Below are 25,459 nucleotides of genomic sequence, written 5' to 3'. Positions count from 1 at the left end.
TATGCTGATTGATTTTCATATTTTTAATTATTTTTTTAGAGCCATATTCTATTTTATAAAGTTCTTTGAAATTCTTACTTAAATGGTATTTTGGAAATGCCCAAATTGCCCTCGGGCCCACTCTGTCGGGGTGAACCCGAGTGGGTTGGGCTCAACCCGAGTTGGCTCTGGTCCGGCCCACTCGGTCGCCCTCACTTCCCTTCCGTCTCCCTCGCGAACCCTAATCCCTGAGCTCTGGCGACGCATGTCGCCGCCGTCTTCTTCGATTTGTTCCGGCCATCTCCGGCCGTTGCCGCCGGCGAGGTGTGGCGCATCTGAACCGCCACTCGACGGCGATTCGGATCCACCGCGGCGATTCGTGCTGCGCTGCTTGCTCGCTTCGCCCCCAACGCATCCGCGACACGGCCGTGGCGATTCCGAGCGATTCGTCGTCCGTCGATGATCCGGACGCCGCGCGCGCGACGTGGCCGTGTGCCTCGCCGTGGTGGTGCTTGGGGCGTTTGCGCCCGGCGACGCCCGGCCCGGCTGCGGCTCGGCGCCGCCGTGTTAGGCCCGTGCCGCCGTGCCGCCATGGGCACGCTGCGGTGCTCTGCTCCAGGTGTGTGTGCCTCCTTCTCTCCCGTCTTCTCTACCTCCTCTTCTTCCTCTGGTTGCCTTGGCCTCTACCTTGTTGTGCTAGTTGCTACTGCCTACATGCGTATGCTTGCTATGTGCTGCTCGCTATCTCCGTGTTCTAGCTTGTGCCTGCTCTACTTGATTATCGATGTGCATGCTTCGTGCTTTCTCGACTACTTCGTTCATGCCGTGTCCCCTGCTGTGGCCCTCCCGTAATTGCTCATGAGCATCCATTGATGTTCATGGCCTTCGGCTTGCTCCGGATATGACTACGCCACTAGGGTATTCTGTGTGTGCGAAAATCTTGGCCTTGGCTTGATCATTATGCATGATCCTTGCATTATGCAAGTGCCAGTGCCACTGTGTGATGCTTACTGAGTTGTGATTCATAGGAATGTTCTATTGAGCATGACTGTTGGCTAGACAGCTTCATCCCTTGTTAGGGTGCTTCTGCATACAATTTATATTTCATATATTTGATTATCTGTGATGCAATGGTTGGTTAATTTGTGGCTTTGGATGATCCTGTGATCACCAGGACTTACTGTTGGCTTATTAATTTATATGAATCATGGATTGCTGCCGGACTTGCCCTTGTCAAGCTTTTGTATGCTAAGGCAAGCCACGATGATCATATAATCATCGGTGCTTGATGATTTTCTCATCTGTCCTATGGCTTGTGTTTCACCGATGCTTTTACTTGGCCTCGTGTGGCATTCAAGCATGTGCTGGTGCATGCTCTTGCTTACCCCTAAGACTGCTGTGGCTTGCAGATGATCTTCTAGATCATGAGCAAGTGTATGTATTACTAGGTTGCTTGTGTATTTCAATTATCTGTCTAGTTTGGCTTAATCACATGGATAATTGATGTGAACTGCTTCTGCAGTTATGATCATTTCATGGAGTTTGGTAGGGTTAGATGGATGCCAACACTTGGTTGTGTACCCTAGCCCTCCTTTTGAACCCTACTGGGTGATGATATCTGTGCATGGCTTCTTTGTTGGAATTGGTTAAGTGGTTGAGGTGATCCTGGCAGTATTCATGTGCTGCCCTGGGATGGCTCCCCTATTTGGTGGCTTTCGTGATGGATAGATGCTCACCGGCTAGTCACTTAGTGAATTTCCGGTAGCCTTGATGTTGATAATTAGGATAGGCACATGTTGCCTCGTCAATCCGAGGGTTTAGCTAGATCAATAGGTGCTTTGTGATTCCGAATGGTCTGCAAGGAGTAAATCCATGCTCGGATTTCTCTGGTTTTGACACTCGTGTTGTCACAACCGATGTTCCCCGGTTTATTTTCCTTTTAGCCTTGGTTGTACTTGCTTGGCACCAATTGGTTTAGTAACCAAATGATGATACACCCAGGGTTTTCTACCCTTTCGTGCTCTCGTGATGCAAGCATGCTTAAGTATGAGCAAGATATGATCTTGCTCGAGCTCTTGTGTGGTATACCTCACTCCAGCTCCTAGAAAGGTTGTTGGTGTAGAGGGTTTGCTTCTGTGATGATCTTATGCCCGCCTCGCTCCTCCGACTTGTCTGGTGATGCTTGGTTGATTTCGGTGATGGGGAATAGGTGAGACAGCTCTGATCGTTCACCTGTTCTTGGTGTTCTTGAGCTGTTCTTGCTAGTTCTTACCCTTTGGAGATTCTGCCGATGAGCAGCTAGGGTTTCTTGGTGAAAAAGCTTTTATATGGCTGGCCCTAGCTTCTATGGTCGAGCAACGACGGCTCGGCATGTGTTGGTGACTCCTCACCGTGTTGTGTGTGTGTGTTGCATGCACACGGCCTTGTGAGCGTGCTGTGTGTGTGTGTACACCGGATGCTTTGCACTTGGGCTTTGAGAGGATTGGCTCGGCAGAAACTTGATCATATCCTCTTCATTTCCATTATTTGCTAACCTCGCTAAGTGGCAATGCCACTTGGCATAATTTCTTTTTTTGTTGTGCTTGTGTGCGGGAACAAAGTGATGACCAAGATGATCTTCAAGCTCAAGATTAGATGATATTCACATTGTAGTATTTAGGATAGATTCATACTTGTACTCTTATTTTATCTTCTTTTTCTATTTATCCCAATTTGTGTAATGAGTTGTAAGTAATTCCTTTATTTCAATTCTGAATATTGTAATTGACATTGTATTATGTGTGTGATTATCAATAAAGCTCAAAGTTTCCCTAATGAGCTTTACTAAATAAATGTGATGTTTATATTCCTTGATTATTCATATTTGTTTAATGAATTACCTCAATTTTGAATTATGAGATATTCATATTATGTTTAAGTTTGAAATTCAAAAGTTCTTGTGTTTGAATTCAATCATGCAACTTAAGTTGTAATGCAATACTCTTCTCTCTTCTCAAAACCCTAATTTAATTAGGTGAGTTACAAGTTTGTCGCACTCTCGAAACCCTAACCCTGTAAGGTGTCGAGAGAGAAACTTGTCCCCCTTCGATGCAATTTTTGTTTAAAAGCGCGAAATTTCCCCAGAATTTACTATGCAATGCACATCCCTTTCTAAAATCTACCCCTCGATCGTCTCTAAACCTGGGACATTACAAAGGTACAAATGAGCGCTCACTCAATCTTCTTCTTTAAGAGATACTTCTCATGACCAATCTTCAGACCACTCATTGAATAGCACCATGATATTTATCTTTCAATCTTGAGGCTACCATGTGGTTTAAGTATTGCATATGGACAAATCTTTCAACTAAAACTCAATGCAAACATTTATCCATATGGATTGTTATTAATTAGCAAACCGCACATGGTCGCTCCATGCTCTTTCAATCTACCCGTTCGATGTATAACAAACACAAATGACATGTGCCATATATGTCATAAAATAGTGATTACAAATTCATCTATGCCATCCATTTGACATGCCCTTAGGTTTGCCAAAAACAGCCTACCTTAGTATAAGGGGATTTCTATTTTTGTGCCCCTAGTTCCTTAATTGTACTTAGTTTTGCCTCCTGGAAAAGTCAGCTCAATTATTTGTTGATTTAGGTCTAAGCCCTTCATTTCCTCTACCCAAACATTTGGCAAAACTGACCAGAATAAGAAACCAGGGGAACATAAATAAAAATCCTTATTATAATTGTGTTAAGGCACACATAAGATGTCGGTTGAAAACTCATAACACCTTGTCCAACCATTCAATTCCTCTAACCAAACATTTGAAAATCATGGCCTAAAATTACATTTTTATGCCAGATAGAATAGAGATTTTTTTGTTTTCTTAAGATGAAATAGAGATGATTGCACTACAAGTTCAATATATGGGCAAATTATGTTTTTTTATGTGCAGGTAAAGTTTGACAAAGAAAAAACAATGTTATGTCATGACTAAAAAACAAAAGAAAACAAAACATGGTGATATAAACAAACAATTTCTGGGGCATCAAATTTGTTTATTTTTTGCACAAGCCACAACTTATGTGTTTGTTCATGATTTTTTTACATGTATACCTCGTGTTTCTTTTACATTAGAAACATTGTTTCACAAGAGTATGCCCATGGGATCCGATTTGAATAACCGGTTTCCATCAATGGTATATCGGAGAATTGAGCTCTTATCATGTAGGGAATTCTCTCCTCTTAGTGAGCTGTTACCAACAAGCATTGCCACTAATAACAAGGACATGCTGCCATTTTTTGTACAACAAGCATTGCAAGTTGCTAATTAAATGGTGTGCCTAGATGTGGACATAATTTCTTTCCTCATCCTAGAGAAGATGGTGACGTAAGGTGTTGTTCAATTGCTTACGTGATGGGCGGATGGATGAATGAAGTGTAAAACTGGTTATCCCTTGTACCAATAATGCATCTTCTTGAGAGCCAAATTGGAACATAATTAAGTGGTCACCGGGTCGGGGTGACATTTGTTTTTCTTTCCTTCTTTCAGAAGCGAAACAAAATATTCATTGATCTAGAGAATAAGGGCATGTCCAATGCTGGGCGCCTATTTAGACGCTTGAGCGGAGATTGAATTGGAAATTAACCCTAGCGTCAGCGTAAGAGGCTGCAGCTCCAACGCACGCATCATATTTCTAGGCGCTTGTTTCTCTAATTAATTATCCCGATTTTTCTGCTGAAGTCAACAAGCGCCCGGCTCAACAACTTGCGTCGATCCGTGAAGATTAGCGCCCATCGCCAGGATTGCTAGTCATAACTGCCTACATTCCAGGATTGGAATCCTAGCGCCTCAGAATAGGCACCCGCGATGTACATGCTCTAGATGATTCATATTGTAGAACCAAAAGACCAGTCTAATTAATACTACCTCCATCCCAAGGCTTAAGGTTTATATCTTTTTTCAGAAAGTCAAACTATGTTAAGTTTGACTAACTTTTTATAAAAAATCTTTAACATGTCAAATATAAAATTAATATTATCAGATAGATATTGAAATATATTTTCATGTGCTATCTACAAAATATCATATTTATCGATAGATTATTCTAAAATTTTGATCAAACTTTACTTGCTTTGACTTTTCCAAAAAAAAAACCTTAAACTTGGGATGGAGGTAGTAACTAGTAAGAGGAAACCAAGTCAAAAATCACATGAACAAGGTAACTGTGTGCACCAAAATACGAGTATTGAAACGCGAACTAGACCGGGCTAGAAGCTATCAACAGCTCACTACCACCAGGCTATGTCTTGGTTCACGCCGGTGACAGTAGTAACGAAATTATTTGTGATGACTCATGTGACAAGTTCTTGTCATTGTCACTGGATAGTAGAGTCACGGATGAAACACTATCTTAACCCACTCTTAAATGAACACCGCAATCCATCACGCATGCCGGGCGGCAAGTCATCGTCGTCTCAACTCTCAGATGCGAACAAAAAGAAACGGGATCACGCAATACCGCAATAATACAATATCGATAGATCAGTATCTGCTTCATCACTACACAGCTCGACAGAGAGAACCAAGTCGATGAGCGTTCAGTCAGTGGCCACTAATCAATCATTCCTTCTCCACCACCGGAGCGCCTGCCCCCACGCCCGACGACCGACGACTCGTTGACTACAGACTTGCCTTTTCACACCGTATATCAGCCGGACGCCACACTCGTCACTCCCATGCCCACCTCAGCTCACCACCTCACCTCACCGCCGACGAGCTTCCGACAAAAATAATGTCGAGCACCTATCCCTTTCCCCTTCTACTACTCCTCGCCGTCCTCCTGCTCGCCGGCGAGTCCACCTCCCAGACCACCCCCGGCGACCAGGCCACTCTCCTAGCCATCAAGAATGAGTGGGGAAACCCCCCTCAGCTCGCGTCGTGGGACCCCGCTGTCCACGCCGACCACTGCAGCAACTGGACCGGCGTCACCTGCGACGGCGCCGGCGTGGTGACGGAGATATCCTTGGCGAGCCTGAACATCACCGGCGGGGTGCCGACGCACGTGTGCGACCTCAAGAGTCTGACCCGCCTCGACCTCTCCATCAACAACCTCACCGGCGGCTTCCCCGGCACGGCGCTCTACGCCTGCTCCCAGCTCCGGTTCCTCGACCTCTCCAACAACCACTTCGACGGGGTCCTTCCCGATGACATCAACAGCCTGTCGTCACACATGGAGCACCTCAACCTGTCGGCCAACAGCTTCAGTGGCGCCGTGCCGGCGGCCGTGGCCGGGCTGTCCGTGCTGAAGTCTCTGGTCCTCGACACCAACCAGTTCACCGGGACCTATCCGGCGGACGAGATAAGCAAGCTCGGCCGGCTCGAGCGGCTGACCCTCGCGGCCAACCCGTTCGCGCCAGCCCCGGCGCCGGCCGAGTTCGCCAAGCTGACCAACCTGACCTACCTCTGGATGGGCAGCATGAACGTGACCGGCGAGATCCCGGAGGCGTACTCCAGCCTCACGGAGCTGACGATGTTCGCCCTGATGGCGAACAAGCTCACCGGCAAGATCCCGGGGTGGGTCTTGCAGCACCCCAAGCTCGAGAAAGTGTACCTGTTCACCAACGGACTCACCGGCGAGATACCGCGCAAGATCACGGCGGTAAATCTGGTAGAACTCGATCTGTCAACCAACCAGCTCACCGGAGAAATACCGCAAGACATTGGTAGCCTCAAGAACCTGAGGCTGCTGTTCCTCTACACCAACCAGCTCACCGGCACCATTCCGGCAAGCATCGGGATGCTCCCTAAGCTCAGGGACATCAGGATATTCGAGAACAAGCTCTCCGGCGAGCTCCCGCAAGAGCTCGGGAAGTACTCGCCGCTGGGGAACCTTGAGGTGTGCAACAACAACCTCTCCGGCCCACTCCCGGAGTCACTATGCGCAAACGGGAGCCTCTACGACATCGTCGCCTTCAACAACAGCTTCTCTGGTGAGCTCCCAAAGAACCTAGGCGACTGTGTCCTGCTGAACAACATCATGCTGTACAACAACCGCTTCTCCGGCAAGTTCCCGGCCAAGATTTGGTCATTTCCAACGTTGACCACCGTGATGATACAGAACAATAGTTTCACCGGGGCTCTGCCGGCCACCATATCTGTGAACATCACCCGGATTGAGATGGGGAACAACCAGTTCTCTGGCTCCTTCCCAACGTCAGCAACTGGGCTGCACGTGTTCAAGGCGGAGAACAACCTGCTCTCCGGCGAGCTACCGGACAACATGAGCAAGTTTCCCAGCCTTATTGATTTGTCAATGTCAGGCAACCAACTAACTGGTTCCATACCCGCATCAGTCAACTTGCTGCAGAAGCTCAATTCTCTCAACTTGAGTGACAATCGGTTATCTGGCGTAATACCACCTTCAAGCATTGGGTTGCTTCCATCTTTGACTATCCTTGATTTGTCCGGCAATGAACTCACAGGTGGCATACCGTCAGACTTCAGCGGCGTGAACTTCAATGCGCTCAACATGTCATCAAACCAGCTCACCGGCGAGGTACCGCTCTCGCTGCAGAGCGCGGCATATGAAACCAGCTTTCTCGGCAATCGCGGGCTCTGTGCTAGGAAGAACTCGGGGGTAAACCTCCCAAAATGCGGCAAGGCTCCCGACGAGCTCTCGATGGGACTGATCATCCTCTTCTCCATGCTCGCTGGTATTATCCTCGTCGGCTGTGTAGGCATCGCATGTCTGCTCTTCCGGCGACGGAAGGAGAGGCATGACGTGACCGACTGGAAGATGACACAGTTCACCCACCTGGGCTTCAGTGAGTCTGACGTGCTCAACAACATCCGTGAAGAGAATGTGATCGGCAGCGGCGGCTCTGGGAAGGTGTACCGGATCCACCTCCCTGCCAGTGGCGGCAGTGGTGACGAGGAGCATGGTGGCAGCAAGATGGTGGCCGTCAAAAAGATATGGAACACACAGAAGCTGGACGCGAAGCTCGACAAGGAGTTCGAGTCGGAGGTGAAGGTCCTGGGCAACATCCGGCACAACAACATCGTCAAGCTGCTTTGCTGCATCTCCAGTACTGACGTCAAGCTGCTCGTCTACGAGTACATGGAGAACGGCAGCCTTGATCGGTGGCTGCACCACCTTGAGCGCGAGGGCGCGCCCGCGCCGCTGGACTGGCCGACGAGGCTGGCCATTGCGATCGATTCGGCCAAGGGACTCAGCTACATGCACCATGACTGCGCACAATCGATCGTGCACCGGGATGTCAAGTCCAGCAACATCTTGCTTGACCCAGAGTTCCATGCCAAGATCGCCGACTTTGGGCTCGCCAGGATGCTTGTCAAGTCCGGGGAGCCAGAGTCGGTGTCAGCCATCGGTGGCACGTTTGGGTACATGGCGCCAGGTGAGAATCCTAAATTCAGTTCTTGATTTAGTTGGCATATCAACTCGTAAAAATCGGAACTAACCTGTGTGTCAATTTGGGTGAACTTGTGCAGAATATGGTTACAGGCCAAGGGTGAACGAGAAGGTTGATGTCTACAGTTTTGGTGTTGTTCTGCTGGAGCTTACAACTGGCAAGGTCGCGAACGACGGTGGCGCTGATTTCTGCCTGGCGGAGTGGGCGTGGCGACGGTACCAGAAAGGCCCTCCGTTCAACGATGTCATCGACGAGCATATCCGTGACCCAGCCAATATGTCAGACATCCTATCCATCTTCACTCTCGGGGTGATCTGCACGGGGGAGAACCCACCGGCGAGGCCATCCATGAAGGAGGTCCTGCAGCACCTCATCCGGTGCGACCGGATGTCCGCTGAGGCACAGGCTTGCCAGCTGGACTACTGCGATGGTGGGGCACCACTTCTCCAGGCGAAGAAGGGTAGCCGGAGAAGGGACGTGTCGGACTCCGGCAGGTGGGATGATGACGATGAGGACAGCGGAAACTTTGTGGTGCACGCGGTTTAGGAGACTCCCGCCCAGCAAGGAGAGCAAATTTCAGGTGCACACTAGCACTAGCGAGTGCGTAGCTGCCAGTTAGCTAGCCAAAGCCCGTCCATGGAGAGTTGAAGATCTCGAGCTAGCATAGCAGTACTACAATAGTAATGCATCTTGAATGTAGCAGTAGTGCAACACGTCAAGGTGAAGGAAGGATGTAAACATGTAAGTATGTATCTGTAACATAAGCCGATCTCCAGGAAGGACAGAACGCAAGTTCTGGACCGGCACGGCGGCACCGAAGGGCTTGTTTGGTTCCTAACCACCAGTTTGGCTGAACTAGGCGCCGGTGCATGTATCTTCTTCGGCTGTAAGCCTGAAATGTCACATGGATCCAGCAGTTTTGAGAAGTGATCACGCCGCGGCCAAATTCCCCAGTCAGGGAACGGTAGATACAAAATTCAGAGTTGCATTGAGATGCCTGAAACTTTGGGATGTAGCTTCAGAAACAGGGGAGTGAGTCCGGTCTTCGTTGGGACAGCGCATGCGTGACACAGGAAGCAAACTTGTGTTGTGATTGGGGATTGACTGTGACATGGTGGTATTTCTTTCCAAGTGGGGGTGAGCAGACAAATCTGGTGGCCCTCACGAGCTGAATAAACTGAAGAGATTATTGTGCGTGAGGTGGAAAATGCAGCGGCGACCGTGTCGTCAAACTGCTTTGGATTATCCTGTGCAGGCCTGAATTGCAGTTATATTCAGGTTAGTAGATGGTTTAATTATCTGTGGTGTGTACAATCCAAACTATTGTCTATAATGTGAAAACAAAATCTACATGGGAGGTGGAGACTTGGAAATAGCAATAAAATGAACTAATTGCCCTTTTGAATGAATATCACTAAAAACTAGAGGTGGTTATTTTAATTTCATTTACTGAGCCCTTCCCTGTCCTTTTTAGTCAGTTGAAAATACTGCACTGTAAGCCATTTTACGTCGAGTTACATCAACAAGGACATGATTAATACCTCGGAGGAATGTGGATGGGAATATTTGGATTTACGCGAGTCCAGAAAATGGCCGCTAAATAATTATGAGTCAAATACCACAAGAAAAAGTACTGTTTGGTTGCTCTCCTTGCTTATGACTATTCACCAAAGGCCTGTCTTTTTTGTGCTGGAAGACTCAACTCACCAATGAATCTGAAGACATACATATCCAAAATCAGAATTATCTGCTCAGATATTCAGGTGAACGCGTTTTATCCTGGAGACCTTCATATCTCATATTACCTACAAGCCAAGAAATACCCAACAGTCATCCAGTGATTTTTCACTCAATAAGAAGCTTTTTTCACTGTCAGAAACGATGTCCCAACCATCACATTACCTGTAATCTTCCTTGATAGGCAGTAGGCTTCACATAATCGATCATGCATGAAGTTGAAGAAGCTTATGTCGGCCTGAGCTCGATCGATCAGCCAGTCTGGAACCTCAGAAGGTACAAATCAGGTGCTTTGGTCAGTGACATGCTGGTGAGCTGCAATAATATGCAGAAATCTTAAGTATGATCAGGAAAAATTGGCAACAACTACCAACGATGGGAAATTATGTCAAGCTGTCAAAGTACCTTCTCGAGTAAGAACACCTTTCAAAGTCTAGCTGATGCATATGAAACAGATTAACAAGCCAAATGGTACTTATTCTATGCAAGAGTAAGAACGATTCCAAATAAACTAAGCATAGTGGTATATTGGTGGTCAAATAGACTTCAAAGAAATTTTACTAGATCACTAACAGATTCATGAACTGATAGTCTGAACTTAAAGGTGTTCTTGTAGGTTGAGCAGTGCATAGACTCTGAAAATAACATATTCAGGAAACAAGGCATATGTAGAAGTTTTAGATATCACTATTAGACCGGTTGATCAATTCCTCCATAGGTTTCATATCCATAGGAAGGGCTGGTTTTTACGTTGGCTCGCCAAGCCTATCACAACCCTCCTCCTTTACCCGGGCTTGGGACTGGTTATTCCTAAAAGGCATAGAATCGGTTCCTCCAAGTATTGAAAACCTTTTCCAGCAGGAGCATAAACATAAAGAGTGGCTCGATAAATCTGAAGAAGTTACATGGGCTTCGTTTTATGTACCTTGATTAAAATATCTTTGATGGCAGCTACCTCAAAAGCTTGAAAAATCTTTCCCCTAGAAGTTGGTGAGCCTAGCTATCCCACGCCAACCATCGTAATGGTTTAATTCTTAAGAGTATCTACGTACGAAACCTCAAGATGCTTGATCTTAGTAAACACAATCTTTCTGGGGAGATCCCAGAAAAGTCAATATAGTAGAGGTTGTCAACAAGCTTCGGATGAGAAGAGCCCTTTTTTACCAGGTTGTAAAGAAGCTTAGGGACATGCTTTTGCTACAAGATAACATCCACACCACTATGGAAGAGCAAGTAGCAATGTTCTTTCATGTTGTAGGTCATAACCTCAGGTTTAGAGTGACATTGAGGAGATCCACAGAGACAACATCTAGCTATTGGAAACCTCGGAAGAGAAATGACAATCCACCAACTGGTAAAACTCCATCGAAGATACAAACAAGCCGAAGATCGTATCAACCTTTCAAGGTGACCAGTACTGTTTGTTAATGTCATCACAAGATTGCATTGGTGTGAACATGACTATTTGTTCATGTCATCACATGATTGTACAGATTTTGTTGGTGTGAACGTAACTGTTTGTTCATGCCATCACATGATTGTATTGGCGAAATTGAAGATACTCATGTGGCTGCTAAAGTGTCGAGATCTCAGGCTGGAACATTTAGGGGTACGAAGCACTAAACCGGCCAGAATGTGCTTGTTGCTGCCGATTTCAATGTCAAGTTCGCATGTCCGAGCTAGTTGGAAAGGATTAGCCCGTGGTGCAAGCATTCTTGCTGACAACATTGGCCGACATTTTCAGGAAAACCAGGTACCATCTTAATGAGTTCTCCTCAAAGAACTATCCTAAGACAACCAAAAAACTGTTCAATCTCGGATAATCTACCCTAAGTGTTACGGTTGAGATGGCATTTGCTGCATTTGAAAAAAAATAGATTCAATCTCGAACAATCTATTATAAATTTTCTTCTCGCCTCTATAGTTATGCTCACTATGTTTTCACTACATGTGCCCCCAAAGATTCTAGAGCATGTGGTGGAAATCATAAGACACATGTTCTCTTGAATAAGAAAACAAATGATGGTAAAAGTTGTAATTTCTTTGGTTGCCTGGGATTAGGTACGTATGCCAAAGGAAAAAAAGGTCGACTTGGCACCCAGAACTTGAAAATTCAGAATGAGGCTTTACTTCTGAAATACCTTCACAAGTTCTACAACAGAGAGGACACACCATGGGTCAAGCTAATATGGAACACATTACAGAGGGAAAGTGCCACATGCCATTGACCAATGCAGTGCCTTCTGGTAGGAAGATATTCTCAAACTGATGCATGTGTATAGAGGAATCACCACATGTGAAACTGCATCTGGTACCTCTGTTCTTTCCTTGAAGGATGTGTGGTTCGAAGAGATTTTGGCAGAACAATTCCCCAGGGCATTTTCCTTTGTCATCAATGAATACATATCTGCTAAGGATTCTACTGTGGCTGACAACCTTGCTTGTAATTTTCATTTCCTTTATCTCCTCAACCAATGGGTGAAATGAGAAAAGTGCAGACTCATGTCACTGATCTGACTATCTAGGCAGAGGATGAAGATAAATGGCCTATGTGTGAGGTATCAAACGAGGTGAATCGACTGCCTTTGTCTTGGCATCAGATGCGTGTTAATATAGGCCAGGAACAGCCCCTAATGTGGCATTTACAAGAAGCACTATACAAAAAAGTAAATGCTAGAATTAACATGACAGTTTTTAGTAGAGGAAGAGGACCCGTCTCAGAATAGGAAAGGAAAGGGGCACTATCCCCTGGTAAACCTCAATAATGCTAACACCCTCCCTTAATCACAACTTGGTAAGGTTGAGATTACGTCTGAATTCCTTTAGGTTCTTGATTGGAAGAGCCTTGGTAAAACCATCCGCAACTTGACCCTTTGAATATACAAATCGAATACTTAGTTTCTTATTTGCAACTCTCTCTCTCTGACAAAGTAAAAATCAATTTTAATGTATTTTGTTCTAGCATGAAAAATTGGATTGGCTGATAGATAAGTAGCACCCAAATGATCACACCAAAGACACGGAGATTGCTCTTGCTTTACCCCAAGTTCTGCAAGTAATGATTGGACCCACTGCGGTTGCATTTGCAAGAGCTTTGTATTCTGCTTCTGTACTAGACCTTGAAACAGTTGCTTGTTTCTTTGCACACCATGACACAAAATTTGATCCAAGAAAAACTGCAAATCCTCATGTAGACCTCATGCATCAGAAAAGGCACTAACCAAGGTGCAGGGAGACTTCATAAATGAAAGTCTGGAAGTCTGAGAAGTAGTGTCCTTGACATATCTAAGTATTCTTTTAGCTGCAGTCCAGAAGTAGGTACATGAAGAAACTGGCATACTTTATTAACTAAGAAGGCAATATCAGGTCTAGTGAGAGTTAAATACTGAAGTGCACCAATAATACTTTTGTACGTTGTGATGTCCTCTTGTCCAAGTGGGTCACCATCAGTGGCATATAATTTTTCAGTAATCTACCATTCCTTGTTTTCTTTACTTCTATTCCGAGAAAATAATGTAGATCACCCAAGTTCTTGAGAGCAAAGTTTGCACCCAAATCTTTTAACAATGCTGCAATTGCTTCATCAGATGAACTTGTAACAATTATGTCATCAACATATATGAGCATAAGACCAGACTTGTGATAGATAAACAAGGATGTATCAGCTTTAGAAGGTATAAAACCTAGCTCTTGTAATTTTGAACTTAACCGGGAGTACCATGCTCTAGGGGCTTGCTTGAATCCGTATAAGGCTTTGTCAAGCTTGCAAACATGAAATGGTGCATTCTTGTTTTCATATCCCCGGGGCTGTCTCATATATACTTCCTCTTCTAGAACACCGTGAAGAAACACGTTCTACATCTAGCTGTCGAAGACTCCAGCTCCTAGACACAACAATAGCCAAAACAAGACGAATGGTGGCTGCTTTAACAACTGGACTAAAAGTGTCCTCATAATCTATACCATATCGCTGTTTAAAACCTTTTGCCACCAGCCTTGCTTTGTAACGGTCTATGGATCCATCAGCCTTTTTCTTGATCCTATAAACCCATTTGCAGTCTATGATATTTTTACCTTTCTCTTGTGGGACCAATTTCCATGTTTTATTTTTCATCAAGGCTATATATTCCTCATTCATGGCTTCTCTCCATTTTGTATCTTGAAGTGCATCCTCAATATTTTCAGGCTCGCTAGTAGATGTTAGCATAGCATACCTTATCATACCATTGTACAATTTTACGGGTTTTACAATACCTCTTTGAAGTCTTGTTAATGGTCGTAGAGGCATAGGCGAGGCTGCTTGTTACAGAGGGGGATCATGAAGCCTCGCTGCTGATCGAGGCTGATCATGTTGGATCAGCTATTGTCGACCCACTAGGAGACCCCTCGGTGATGAGAGAAGTTGATGTTATCAGCCCACTAGGTGAGCTTGTGTGTGTGTGTCACGCTCGCGATATCCCGTGGTGGCAGGAGAATCTGCCTGGGCCGGCGTCCCTGGAGCCACCAAATCCTCCTCGGGATCGCTTGCATGCGCGTCGTTTTCTGCATGCGCTGGTACGTTGATCACAGGGACTTGTAGGTCGTGATTTTGAGCAAATTCAGCACCATTTTCCACTTTATTTTCTGCAGGAACAAGCTGCTCAGACACATGGTTAGCAGTATGAGAATTAACCAAATGATCAAAACGGTTATTTTCCTCCCCATGGTCAAAAGAGCCTAGATTTTTAGGAAGGAGCAAGATTTCCTTGCGAAGTTGAGCTCCTGCATTTGGATGAAGATATTTAAATGGAAAGACTGTTTCATCAAAGACACCATCTCTAGAAATGTTCTAGACACTTTACTCCTTTGTGCGTAGCACTATACCCAAGAAAAACACACTGCTTAGATCGAAAGGATAGTTTGCAAGCATTGTAGGGTCTAAGATTTGGCCAACATGCACACCCAAAAACACGGAGTGTGGTATAATCAGGAGTTTCATTGAATAGACGTTCGAAGGGCGTTTGAAAGTCAATGACTTTCGAAGGCAACATGTTGATAAGATGTGTGGCTGTTAGGAATGCTTCGTCCCAAAATTTTAATGGCATAGAGGCATTTGCTAGGAGTGCCAATCCTACCTCTACAATATGGCGATGCTTGCGTTCAGCAGAGCCATTTTGTTGGTGAGCATGTGGGCATGATACATGATGAGAGATACCAATTTTTTGAAAGAAAGAATTTAATTTTTCATATTCCCCCTCCCCTATCAGATTCGATGGCAAGAATTTTTCTCCTAAATTTTCGTTCGACAAATGCTTGGAAATTATGAAAAACTTGAAAGACATTGGACCTTTTTTTCATAAGATAAATCCATGTAAACTTGCTGAAATCATCTATGAAACTCACATAGTAATTGTGTCGACCAATAGAGGTTGGAGCGGGCCCCCATACATCAGAAAACACAAGTTCAAGAGGAGCATTGGAGACACTAGTAGAAATCGAGTAAGGCAGTTGACGACTTTTTGCTTGCTGACAAGAGTCACATACCAACTCAAACTTTCCATGAAAAGGAAGTTTATTATTCTTAAGCACTCGTTCGACAATAGAAAATGAGGGATGACCAAGACGACTATGCCACCTTGAGGTGGAAACCTTGACAGCGCCAAAGGCTTGTTTGTTGGGAGTACTAGCATGTGGAATCAGTGGGCAGAGACCTCCTTTACACCTGGCTTGATAGATCACTCTCCTCGTGACTTGATCCTTAATAAAAAAGAGAATTTTGGCCAGAATTCAACATAAGCATGATTATCAATGGTAATACGATTGACAGAGAGAAGATTTTTAGAGGCATCTTGTGAATGAAGGATATTGTTTAATAGAATATTACGAATGGGGGTTTTAATAACCGTGACCAATATGGTTAATTTTCATACCTGCACGTCCACGATACTTGTTACGGATAGTTACTTTCTCTAGCTCGCTCGTGATGTGATCTGTTGCTCCGCTGTCCATGTACCAATTAGTGTCGACACCATAGGAGGCAGCGTTTGCGGAGTGTCCCTCTTGATCATTATCATTGTAACAGTATCGGCAGTCCCGTGCACTATGGCTAGGTTTGCTGCAGATTTTGGCAAGGGATCTTGGCACGATCTGATACCTGTTTTCCGTTGCCATATGTGTTGTTACGAGAGGGCGGCACTCCCCTGTTGTTGTTGAAGAAGAAGGGTCGGCTACCACGACCTTGGCCACGGCCTCCATTACCGCGGCCACGAGGGAAACCTCCACGTCCACGACCACGTGCCGCAGAAAAGTTTGTGGATGACTTGAAATTGCCGCCACTCTCCATGCCCGATCCTCCGAGAAGTTCAGCACTCTAGTCGAAATTCGACATTTGTGCGAACGGATAGTCGAGGGTGGTTGCCTCCGTGCGAGCATCCAGGGCCAACACAAGAGGATTGTAGTTCTCGTCAAGCCCTGCGAGTATATATGAGATGAGTTCATCCTCATCAAGTGGCTTACCAGCCGTGGCCAACTCTTCCGCATATGACTTCATCTCAGCGAAGTAGGTTGCCACGGTCTTGTTTTCCTTCCTTCCATTGGCGAGGGCAATACGAAGGTTGTTGATCCGAGAGCATGATGTAGAGGAGAACATGCTCACAAGCGCATCCCATACAGCCTTGGAGGTTGACAGTGCTGCCACTTGGACTAGCAGTTCCGGTCATCAGATATCCTAGGATCTCCTGATCATGTGCTTCCCAGATCGCATATGCCGGGTTTGGCACAATGGCACTGGTATCCGTGGAGGTGATGGTCCTTGATGGCGCCGCCGTGGTACCATCAAGGTACCCAAAGAGTTGAGTCCCCTTAATCTTCGGAAGGACTTGAGCACGCCATAGGAGAAAATTTCCACGGGCAAGTTTCTTTGAAACTTGATGGTTGAGGGTGATGACGGCTGGATTTGTCGCCATGGATGAGGCTTTGAGAATTTTTTGCTAGACGTAGGTAGAAGAGACCTGCTCTGATACCATATCAAACTAGGTGAATCGACTGCCTTTGTCTCGGCGTCGGATGCATGTTAATATAGGCCAGGAACAGCCTCTGGTGTGGCATTTACAAGAAGCACTGTCCCCTGGTAAACCTCAATAATGCTAACATGAGGATCTGAGAATATACTGCAAGCCAATTCTACAAGTTTTGTTTCAGGAACATCGTGTCTCATGAAGCAATTGGGCGGATCTGGAAGGCAAAATCTATTCCTATGTTGAAGGTTCTTTTGTTAGCTTCTTCTATCTGGCAGGCTGAACACAAGGAACTTGCTGAAAAAGAGACATTTAAAAATCAGGAATGATCACAACTGCCTGATGTGTTCAGGTCCTCCAAAAGAAATTCTTGACCATCTCTTCTTTAGATGCCCTTTATTTTCAGCAAAACGGAGACTGCAGATTGTGTCAATGGTAAAAACAGCTTGGTCAAAACCAATGTTTACGGAAGTGCTCATGTATGGCTCTTAGAGCATCTGGATGGATCTGTTCAATGGAATTCCCCCAACCTTGCCTTCACGGAAGGAGAGGTTTAAGAAAGATTTCGGCCTGCTTGTTCATAGAGACTAAGTCCTCGCTGCACCCCTTTAGTGTTTCCTTAATAGATATACTTCAATTCTATCTCAAAGGGAGCTCTGTACGTAGTTAAACTTAACATACTTGTAATGGATCAGATCAAAGTATATTGGAAAGCTCAATAGTCAATACGATGTCAGATGTTACATAAAAATGTTAGCATAATTACATAATGTGTGTCGATGAAGCAGATCAAACGTGATGAAAAAAGTTATTGCTAGGCTTAATTACCTGGTCGACAAGCACACATGCCCAATCCGTTACTGTCCACCACCTGTGTGTTGGATTGTACCATCACGCAAAACACACTGCATACAAAAAGGCACAAACATTAGTTATACCCTACCAAGAGGTAAACAATTTATTGCTGGAAATCTGTACCAACTACCCAAGTGGACCAATACTTTCTATGGCATAAGCTCAAATGATCATATAGAAGTAATCTCTTATTTTTTTTCAAGAATATATATGATACAGTACTAACATAGAAGTTAGATTTCAGCAAAAGTGTCAAACACATGTAGAACATTATAATTCACCGCAATGTAACAGACATTCAAATATAAAATCACGTGAAAGTATATCAAAAACATATTATCAAACAGCAACAGAGACTCTAATCATGGTACATTACTGTATAAATTACTGCTTTGCTCAGAAAATAGTGTATGTCCTGAAAACAGAAGTTATCTGAATTCCACTGAAAATGCTACACAAAATGCAGTATGCCTTAGAAAGAAACAGCCTTCACCCACATCGAAATCAATACTGGAAGCTAGAAACCGGCATACCAAGGTACGAACCTCCAGGCGTCACTCACTAGCAATTAACCGGAAGTCGTCCATGTCGCACGCAATCTGCAGAACGAAAATCACTCTCGGAGGTTCCAATCGGCAAGTGTCCGAGGACAAGAACGGCATAAGGAACAGACCTGCCGGCGGAGACGCGGAGCGCGTAGGAGAGCCTCCAGGAGAGCAAGAATCGCAGTTAGGTATCCCGCGAGCTCGGCGCCGCCGACCGGCAAGGGTAGCGGCGGGCGGCGGCCTTCTCCGCTTCTCTCTGTTTTGTTTTAGGGGAAGTTCAGATCAGAGGTTCAGCAGTTTTTTGTGTCTGTACTTGATTGGGCCTATAACAAAAGTATGGCCATATAGGCCCATACGTAGTCGGCACTACTGCTGAAGCCCACGGCCACGTTCCTGCACAGAAAGCCCAGGAGGCAAGATCAATTGGCCATGTGAAACGATTCATTGGTCATACTCCATTCAGTTCTGCTGAGTGATCTTCTAAAAACAAAAAAAGTTCTGCTGAGTGATACTGGTGACTATTTAATTTTGCACCTACTGAAGCTCTCTCTTTTTTGCACGTGCTCTCAGACGAATACGTACCTTGTTTTGCTGGCAACATAAATCTACCTCTGCCCCTTGCTGGATGATGGCTCTATGGCAGCAACCGCCCAGCTAACACCAAACACACTTTGGGCTGCAGTTATTAGTTTGCTTGGTGGCCTGGCTGATTGAGGCGCTTCGTACGCTACGCATGCATCCCCCAACTATGCACCTACGTAGCTAGCTATCTACAGGCAAAGCACAGCTTAGCACTCCACAGCACAATGTACACCAGCTACAGCTAGCTTGTTCTGTTATTCACCAGCAGACTGCAGCTACACAAACCAACAGTACTGATAGTCTCAAGCAAGGCATTCACGCAGTGTGTGTTTCACTCATCAGTAATTCAGTACCACACCTGCATATGCACCAAAGTCAAGATCAACTTTTGCATGGATCTGGCATTGCATGAGATAGCACTAATTATATGCAGCATCCTTCTGCCCCCCTCTAGATTTCTTTCTCACGTGGTCCAGTATCTACTTGCTCCAAGATGATGGACTCTCCAATCCTTTAGAGCATCTCCAGTCGTCTCCCCGACGAGGCCCCCAGGACGCCTTTTTTTCATCCGGATGGACGAAAACGGCCCAGCCGCGCCCCCGGTTCCTCGTTTTCGTCCGGATTAGGCCTTTCATCCATCCGGAGAGCCCAGGCCATCCCGGCCTCCATGGGAGCGCTCGGGGACTCCGGACGAGAGAAAAGCGGGGACGGGCCCGCTCTGTCGGCGAGAGAACAGACGAACCCCACCACTTTGTCGACGCAAATCCCTCCTCCCCTCCCTTTGCTCTCTCGCCGCCGGCACCACCCCTTGGCAATCCACCGGCGGGTTGCCCCAACTCCGCCGTTCCTCCACCCAGCAGCCTATATTCCTCCGTTCCTCCACCCTCTGCCTATTTTCCGCCGCCGGGCAGCTCCCTCGCGTCGCTCATCGTCGACACGTCCGGCAGGTGTTCGTCCAACTGCCTGGCCGGACATGGACTCCGACGAGGAGGAGGAGAAGATGTTCGCCGAGCTTCTTGAAGAAGAAATGGCGGCCGCCACCCAAGACGTGGAGCACCTGCTCATCCTCGCTTGCCTGTCCGGCTTGTAGGCCGAGTCTGTCATTGGTCACCGTGGTGGGTCGGCACCAGGTCGCCGGAAGTGCAAGCCGAGGCAGCGAATGGAGGGGTACTGCATGCTCTACGCCGACTACTTCGCCGACGATCCATTGCACGGTGAGGCTATTTTCAGGCGTCGTTTCAGGATGAACCGGAAGCTCTTCCTGAAAATTGTGTATGCCCTTCGAGACTACGGCTCCTATTCAGATGCAAGTTGGATTGCACCGGCACGACAGGATTTTCCGCCCTTCAAAAGTGCACGGTGGCTATGCGGATGCTGGCATATGGAGCTCCTGGTGATTCTGCAGATGACTATCTTCGAATGGCAGAGTCCACCGCCCTTGATTGTTTCTACCGGTTACGCGGGCGGTGATAGCAGTGTTCGGGGACTTCTACTTGAGATCACCGATTGTCGAAGACACTGCTAAGATCCTCGCTGTCAATGAAGCTCGAGGATTTCCAGGGATGCTTGGAAGCATTGGCTGCATGCATTGGAAATGTTAGAACTGTCTGTTTGCCTGGCAGGGAATGTACAAGGGTCACAAAAAAGGCTGCACTGTGATACTTGAGGCAATGGCTACCCATGATCTCTGGATTTGGCACTCCTTCTTTGGTATGCCGGGATCCAACAACAACCTCAATGTCTTGCAGTGCTCGCCGGTCTTCTCCAAGCTTGTTGAGGGTCATGCTCCCCCGGTTAACTTTGTGATCAATGGCCGACACTACAACAAGGGATACTATCTTGCAGACGGTATCTATCCAAAGTGGGCAACATTTGTAAAGACTATCTCAAACCCCGGTCTTCCGAAGGAGCAGCAGTTTGCCAAGGAACAAGAAGCTTGCCGAAAGGATGTCGAGCATGCATTTGGTGTCCTCCAGCAGAGATTTGCTGTAGTCCGGTTCCCCTCTTTGAATTGGTCGAAAGATCAGCTGTGGGAGGTGATGAACTGTTGTGTGTGCTTACGCAACATGATTATCGAGGATGAGCGGAAGCATCCGGTCCCTCTGAGCGAACAAGTTGTACCATATGACAGAGAGGGTCCTCTTGCACAGCCTGACCACCAGGTGTCGGCATCGTGGGCTGCGTTCATCGCTATGCGTCAGGAGATTCGAGACTCCAAAATGCATCAACAGCTGCAGGATGATCTGGTGGAGCACTTATGGACGCTTCGAGGCAACACCAATTAGTTTCCATTTGATTTCTTTGAAAACTTGTCTTGTTTTGTTAAACTGTAACGTTTATTTGTAAAAATAAGCCAAATTTTGGCAAAAGTGGTCAAATTGGCCGAATTATGCATGAAATTTGTCATCCAGGGACGTTTTTCTCTAAAAATCGCCGAACCCCGAGTGTACCTACCAGGGAGATGGCTGGAACTTCGACGCTCCCCGGGCCAAAGTTTCGTCCAATCTGGCGCTAAATAGCGCCGGATTTCGGCCCGGGGAGCCCCAACGGCTGGGATGCTCTTAGTAAGAGCATTTCTAACTGATCTATTATCATCGGTTGCATTTTACTCCTCTAGACAAGATCTAACCAAACTCTCAAGCGGTTTAGAGGAGTAAAACATGTACTCCTCGGCTGCCCCCCCCCCCTCGTCGACCACCCAAATCCATGCCGCCGCCCCCACTGCAATCCGAGCCTCCCTCCGACGCCTCAAATGGCCATATCCTCCCGCTACCGATCCCCTCCACTGATTGGGAATGTGAATCAAGGCCAACCGCAGCCATCTCACTGGGACCGCAGATGTACGGATCCTCTCGTCACCGTTCTCCTCTTCCTCATAGTACGCCGACTTGCCCCGCTGAGATGGGTGGCGGAGATCACCGACCACAACACACACAAAATATGGGTCGACACCTTCCATTCGGCGGTGCAAGCGGTGAATGCGTACAACATCAAGTCTGTGCATCGATGCTAAGAGCATCTCCAGCCGTGTCCCCCAAAGCATCTCCCAAATGGCGCCAGATCGAGCGTTTGGGGGACGCTTTTTCTTCGTGCCACGTTTGGGGGTCGTCACTCCCCAGCTGCATTCCCTAAACGCGCCCCCAAACATTAAAATATTGCATTATCTGTTTTTTTGTATTTTTATTTCAGTAGAGAGAAGAAATTTGTAGGTACGGTCAAGACTTCAAAAAATATGAACTAATTTTCAATTTAGTGCAACATAAACAAATTAAATATAAAAACTTTGAAAAAGTGAACTAATTTGTTAAACTACTTCTTCTTTGATGGCCCCGCCCCTCGTCGTTCTCACGGAGGCGCTTCCTGCTCGTCATCTCTTCCGAAGAGTCGGTGTCGTTCGACGCGTCGGAGGAACTTGTGTCCCCCTCGTCGTTGTCGGTGCTCGCCGGCTGCGCCTTCGCCTCCGCCTTCTCCTTCGCCTGGGCCCTAGCCTTCTTCTTTGCCGCCTTTTCCGCCGCCGCCTCCTCAGCCTCTTCTTCCTCCTCCTCCTCCTCCTTCTCATGGTTGTCATCGGCTACGGCCTTCCCCTCCTCCTTATTGCCGTCGTCGGCCTCCCAATCCTCCTCCTGACTATCCATAGGCGGGGAACTAGAGTGGCTAGGCGTTGCAACCCTGTCCCACCAATGGCGTCATCCCGGCGGCTTCCCCTTGCTATTGGTGTCCGATGGTGAAAGATCGAGATGTCGCCTAGAGGGGGGGTGAATAGGCAATTAAAAACTCTTACGGATTTGTCTTGTAATAATGCGGAATTAAACTATCGTTTAGTTTACAAGCACAAACCCTAAATATGCTAAGCTCAACTAAGTGTAACAATAGCAACTAGAGCTAAGCAAGATAGGCACAAGATATATGTAGCACAAGTGATAGCAAGATATATGTACTTCAAGCACGATGGCTATCACAAGGAAAGAGAGCTCGGGTATAGAAATAACCGAGGCACGCGGAGACGAGGATGTATTCCCATGTTCCCTTCCTTTGCAAGAAGGTACGTCACGTTTGGAGGAGTGGACGTCCCACGAAGGATTCCCCGCGCCACGAAGGCTCACCCTATTCTCCGAACCACACCCACGAAGGATAATGGCCCTTTCCTTATGGTTAGCTTTTCCTCCGCTCCGGAGATGGCAAGCTCCACAACCACTTCACAAGCTCCACGAAGGAGAAGCCCGGGCCTCTTCACAATCTTCTTGAAGAGATAACCGGAGCACCAACCGCCAAGCCAACTAGGAGGTCTTCCTCCAAGAGTAACAAGCTCACGGTCTCTCACTCGAACTAATCGTGGTGGAGAGCTCAACACTATGCAATGATGCAAAGCAAGAACACTAGAGGTGTTCAAGTACTTCACTCTCAAATCCCACCCAAGCAACAAATGCTAAGATGAGATTGGAGAGGAAGAACAATGGGGAAAGTCAACAAAAGACTCCTAGATCTAGATCCCAAGAGTTCCCCTCACTTAGAGGAGAAATGGATTGGTGAAAGTGTAGATCTAGATCTCCTCTCTTAGATCCCTCAAGAATAGGCAAGAATCATGGGGGGAATCAAGAGGAAGAGCAAGTTCTTCAAATGCAACAATGGAGGAGAGAGAATGGGAAGAACTAACCCAGCCCAAGGTGGAAGAAGGGCTATTTATAGCCCAAGAGCAAATATAACCGTTGGGGAAAGGTTGGGATGAGTCAACCGTCGAGGAGGCCGGTCAACCGGGTCTGGGGCCGGGTCGTCCGGTCCATGGCCCGGTCAGACCGGGCCACAGACCGGACCAGCCGGTCCAAACCTGTCGGTAGGCCGAACCCCGACCGGGGTCACTTTGTGTCGTCCAGGAGGTCATCCGGTTGTCCCCCGGTTGGCGCCCGGTTGGCGACCGGTCGACCGGACGGCACGCCGAGCCAGCCGGGTCCGTAGGCCGGCCGACCGGCGCGGACCGAACCGGCCGCCGCATGGGCCGGTCCGACCGGGTCCCTGACCGGGTGAGCAGGAAAACATGTTATACAAAAACTATGATAACTTTTGTGTCTAGACCCCGATTGACACGAAACCAATTTTGTTGGAAATATGGAGACTCCTGACAGAACATTTTAGATGATTTTAGAGAGGGAGTCTCCCACCGTCAAGAAACGGTGAAGACGTCCAAACTTGAAAACGCAATAGAAGATGCATGCGGATTCCGTTTTCGATGAACATGGGCTTGTTGTAAAGCTAGCAACAAGCTCAAGAACCTCACACAGAGAAACACCAAGAAGCAATAGGGATATGCAAAGTATGCAAAGGATTGAGCTCCCTAAGACGATGCGATCAAGTTACCCAACGGAAAGCCCCTCTTGATAGTGCGGCTATCTATCTTATAATCCGGTCTCCCAACAACCACCTTGAGACCGGTAAAAGGAAAACCTAGCAAGGCCATACCTTTGCCTTGCGCATCCCGCTTGATCTTGATGATAGCTCCAGTACAACAACTAAGTGCTAGGCGCGCGGAGGGGCACATGAGGATCGGGAGGCCCGCAAGCGCCTTGAGATGAAGTGAGCCGAGGAGGACTACATGTTGATTCTGTTGAGTAACATATTGTATAGGTATAGGTCCCCGTGTTTTCTCGGGGTTGTACCTGTAATTGTACATGTGTCCGCCTATATATATATGAGCAGCCGACCCTATTGGTGCTGTGCAATCTCCAATAACTCTTCTACATGGTATCAGAGACCCTTCGGGTCCTGACCTAGCCGCCGCCCTCTTCCCCTAGGGGCGCAGCCGGCCACCTCTTCCCAGCCCTAGCCGCCGCCCTCCTCTCCCCTTGGGCGCCGCCGCTCCCAACCCTAGCCGCCGCCCCTCCCTACCCCCGGGCGCCGCCGGCCCCCCATCTCCCACCACCGCCTCTCCCCACCCCAACCCTAGCCCTAGCCGCTTCCGCCTCCTAACACCACCACTGCTTCCGCCATGGACCGCTTCGACTCCTCCGCCTCCGCCTCCGGCTTCAACTCCTCCGGCTCCGGCAGCAGCAACCCCTTCGTCGGCCCCTCCGTCGCCGTCATCCGCGACATTCCCATCGCCGAGCGCGTGCCGGTGAAGATCTCCACCACCGCTGCCAACTTCTTCCCGTGGAAGACGTACTTCGGGATGCTCTTCCGTGAGTATGATTTCCTCGATCACGTCTGATGACCCACAAGTATAGGGGATCGCAACAGTCTTCGAGGGAAGTATTACCCAATTTATTGATTCGACACAAGGGGAGACAAAGAATACTTGAAAGCCTTAACAGCGGAGTTGTCAATTCAGCTGCACTGGAAACGGACTTGCTC

General features: G+C 47.2%; 1 protein-coding gene and 1 non-coding gene across 2 annotated transcripts; one reads left to right on the top strand and one right to left on the bottom strand.

The window, feature by feature from the left end:
* The first annotated feature begins 5,720 nt into the window (after positions 1-5,720).
* LOC124693622 (receptor-like protein kinase 5) lies at positions 5,721-9,329 on the top strand. The gene is made up of 2 exons (XM_047227107.1): positions 5,721-8,388; positions 8,483-9,329. Exons 1-2 carry the CDS (start codon positions 5,766-5,768, stop codon positions 8,947-8,949), a joined length of 3,090 nt encoding a protein of 1,029 aa, XP_047083063.1. The 5' UTR covers positions 5,721-5,765; the 3' UTR covers positions 8,950-9,329.
* Positions 9,330-16,491: 7,162 nt separating this feature from the next.
* Positions 16,492-16,630, bottom strand: LOC124685519. Its single transcript, XR_006997506.1, has one exon. It is a non-coding gene; the product is annotated as a small nucleolar RNA Z247 (small nucleolar RNA).
* Between the last annotated feature and the right edge of the window lie 8,829 nt (positions 16,631-25,459).

Source organism: Lolium rigidum, chromosome 1 (assembly GCF_022539505.1).
Source record: "Lolium rigidum isolate FL_2022 chromosome 1, APGP_CSIRO_Lrig_0.1, whole genome shotgun sequence".
NCBI classification, from domain to species: Eukaryota; Viridiplantae; Streptophyta; class Magnoliopsida; order Poales; family Poaceae; genus Lolium; species Lolium rigidum.
The sequence above is the reverse complement of the archived record's forward strand: the minus strand, read 5'-3'. Positions and strand labels throughout refer to the sequence as shown.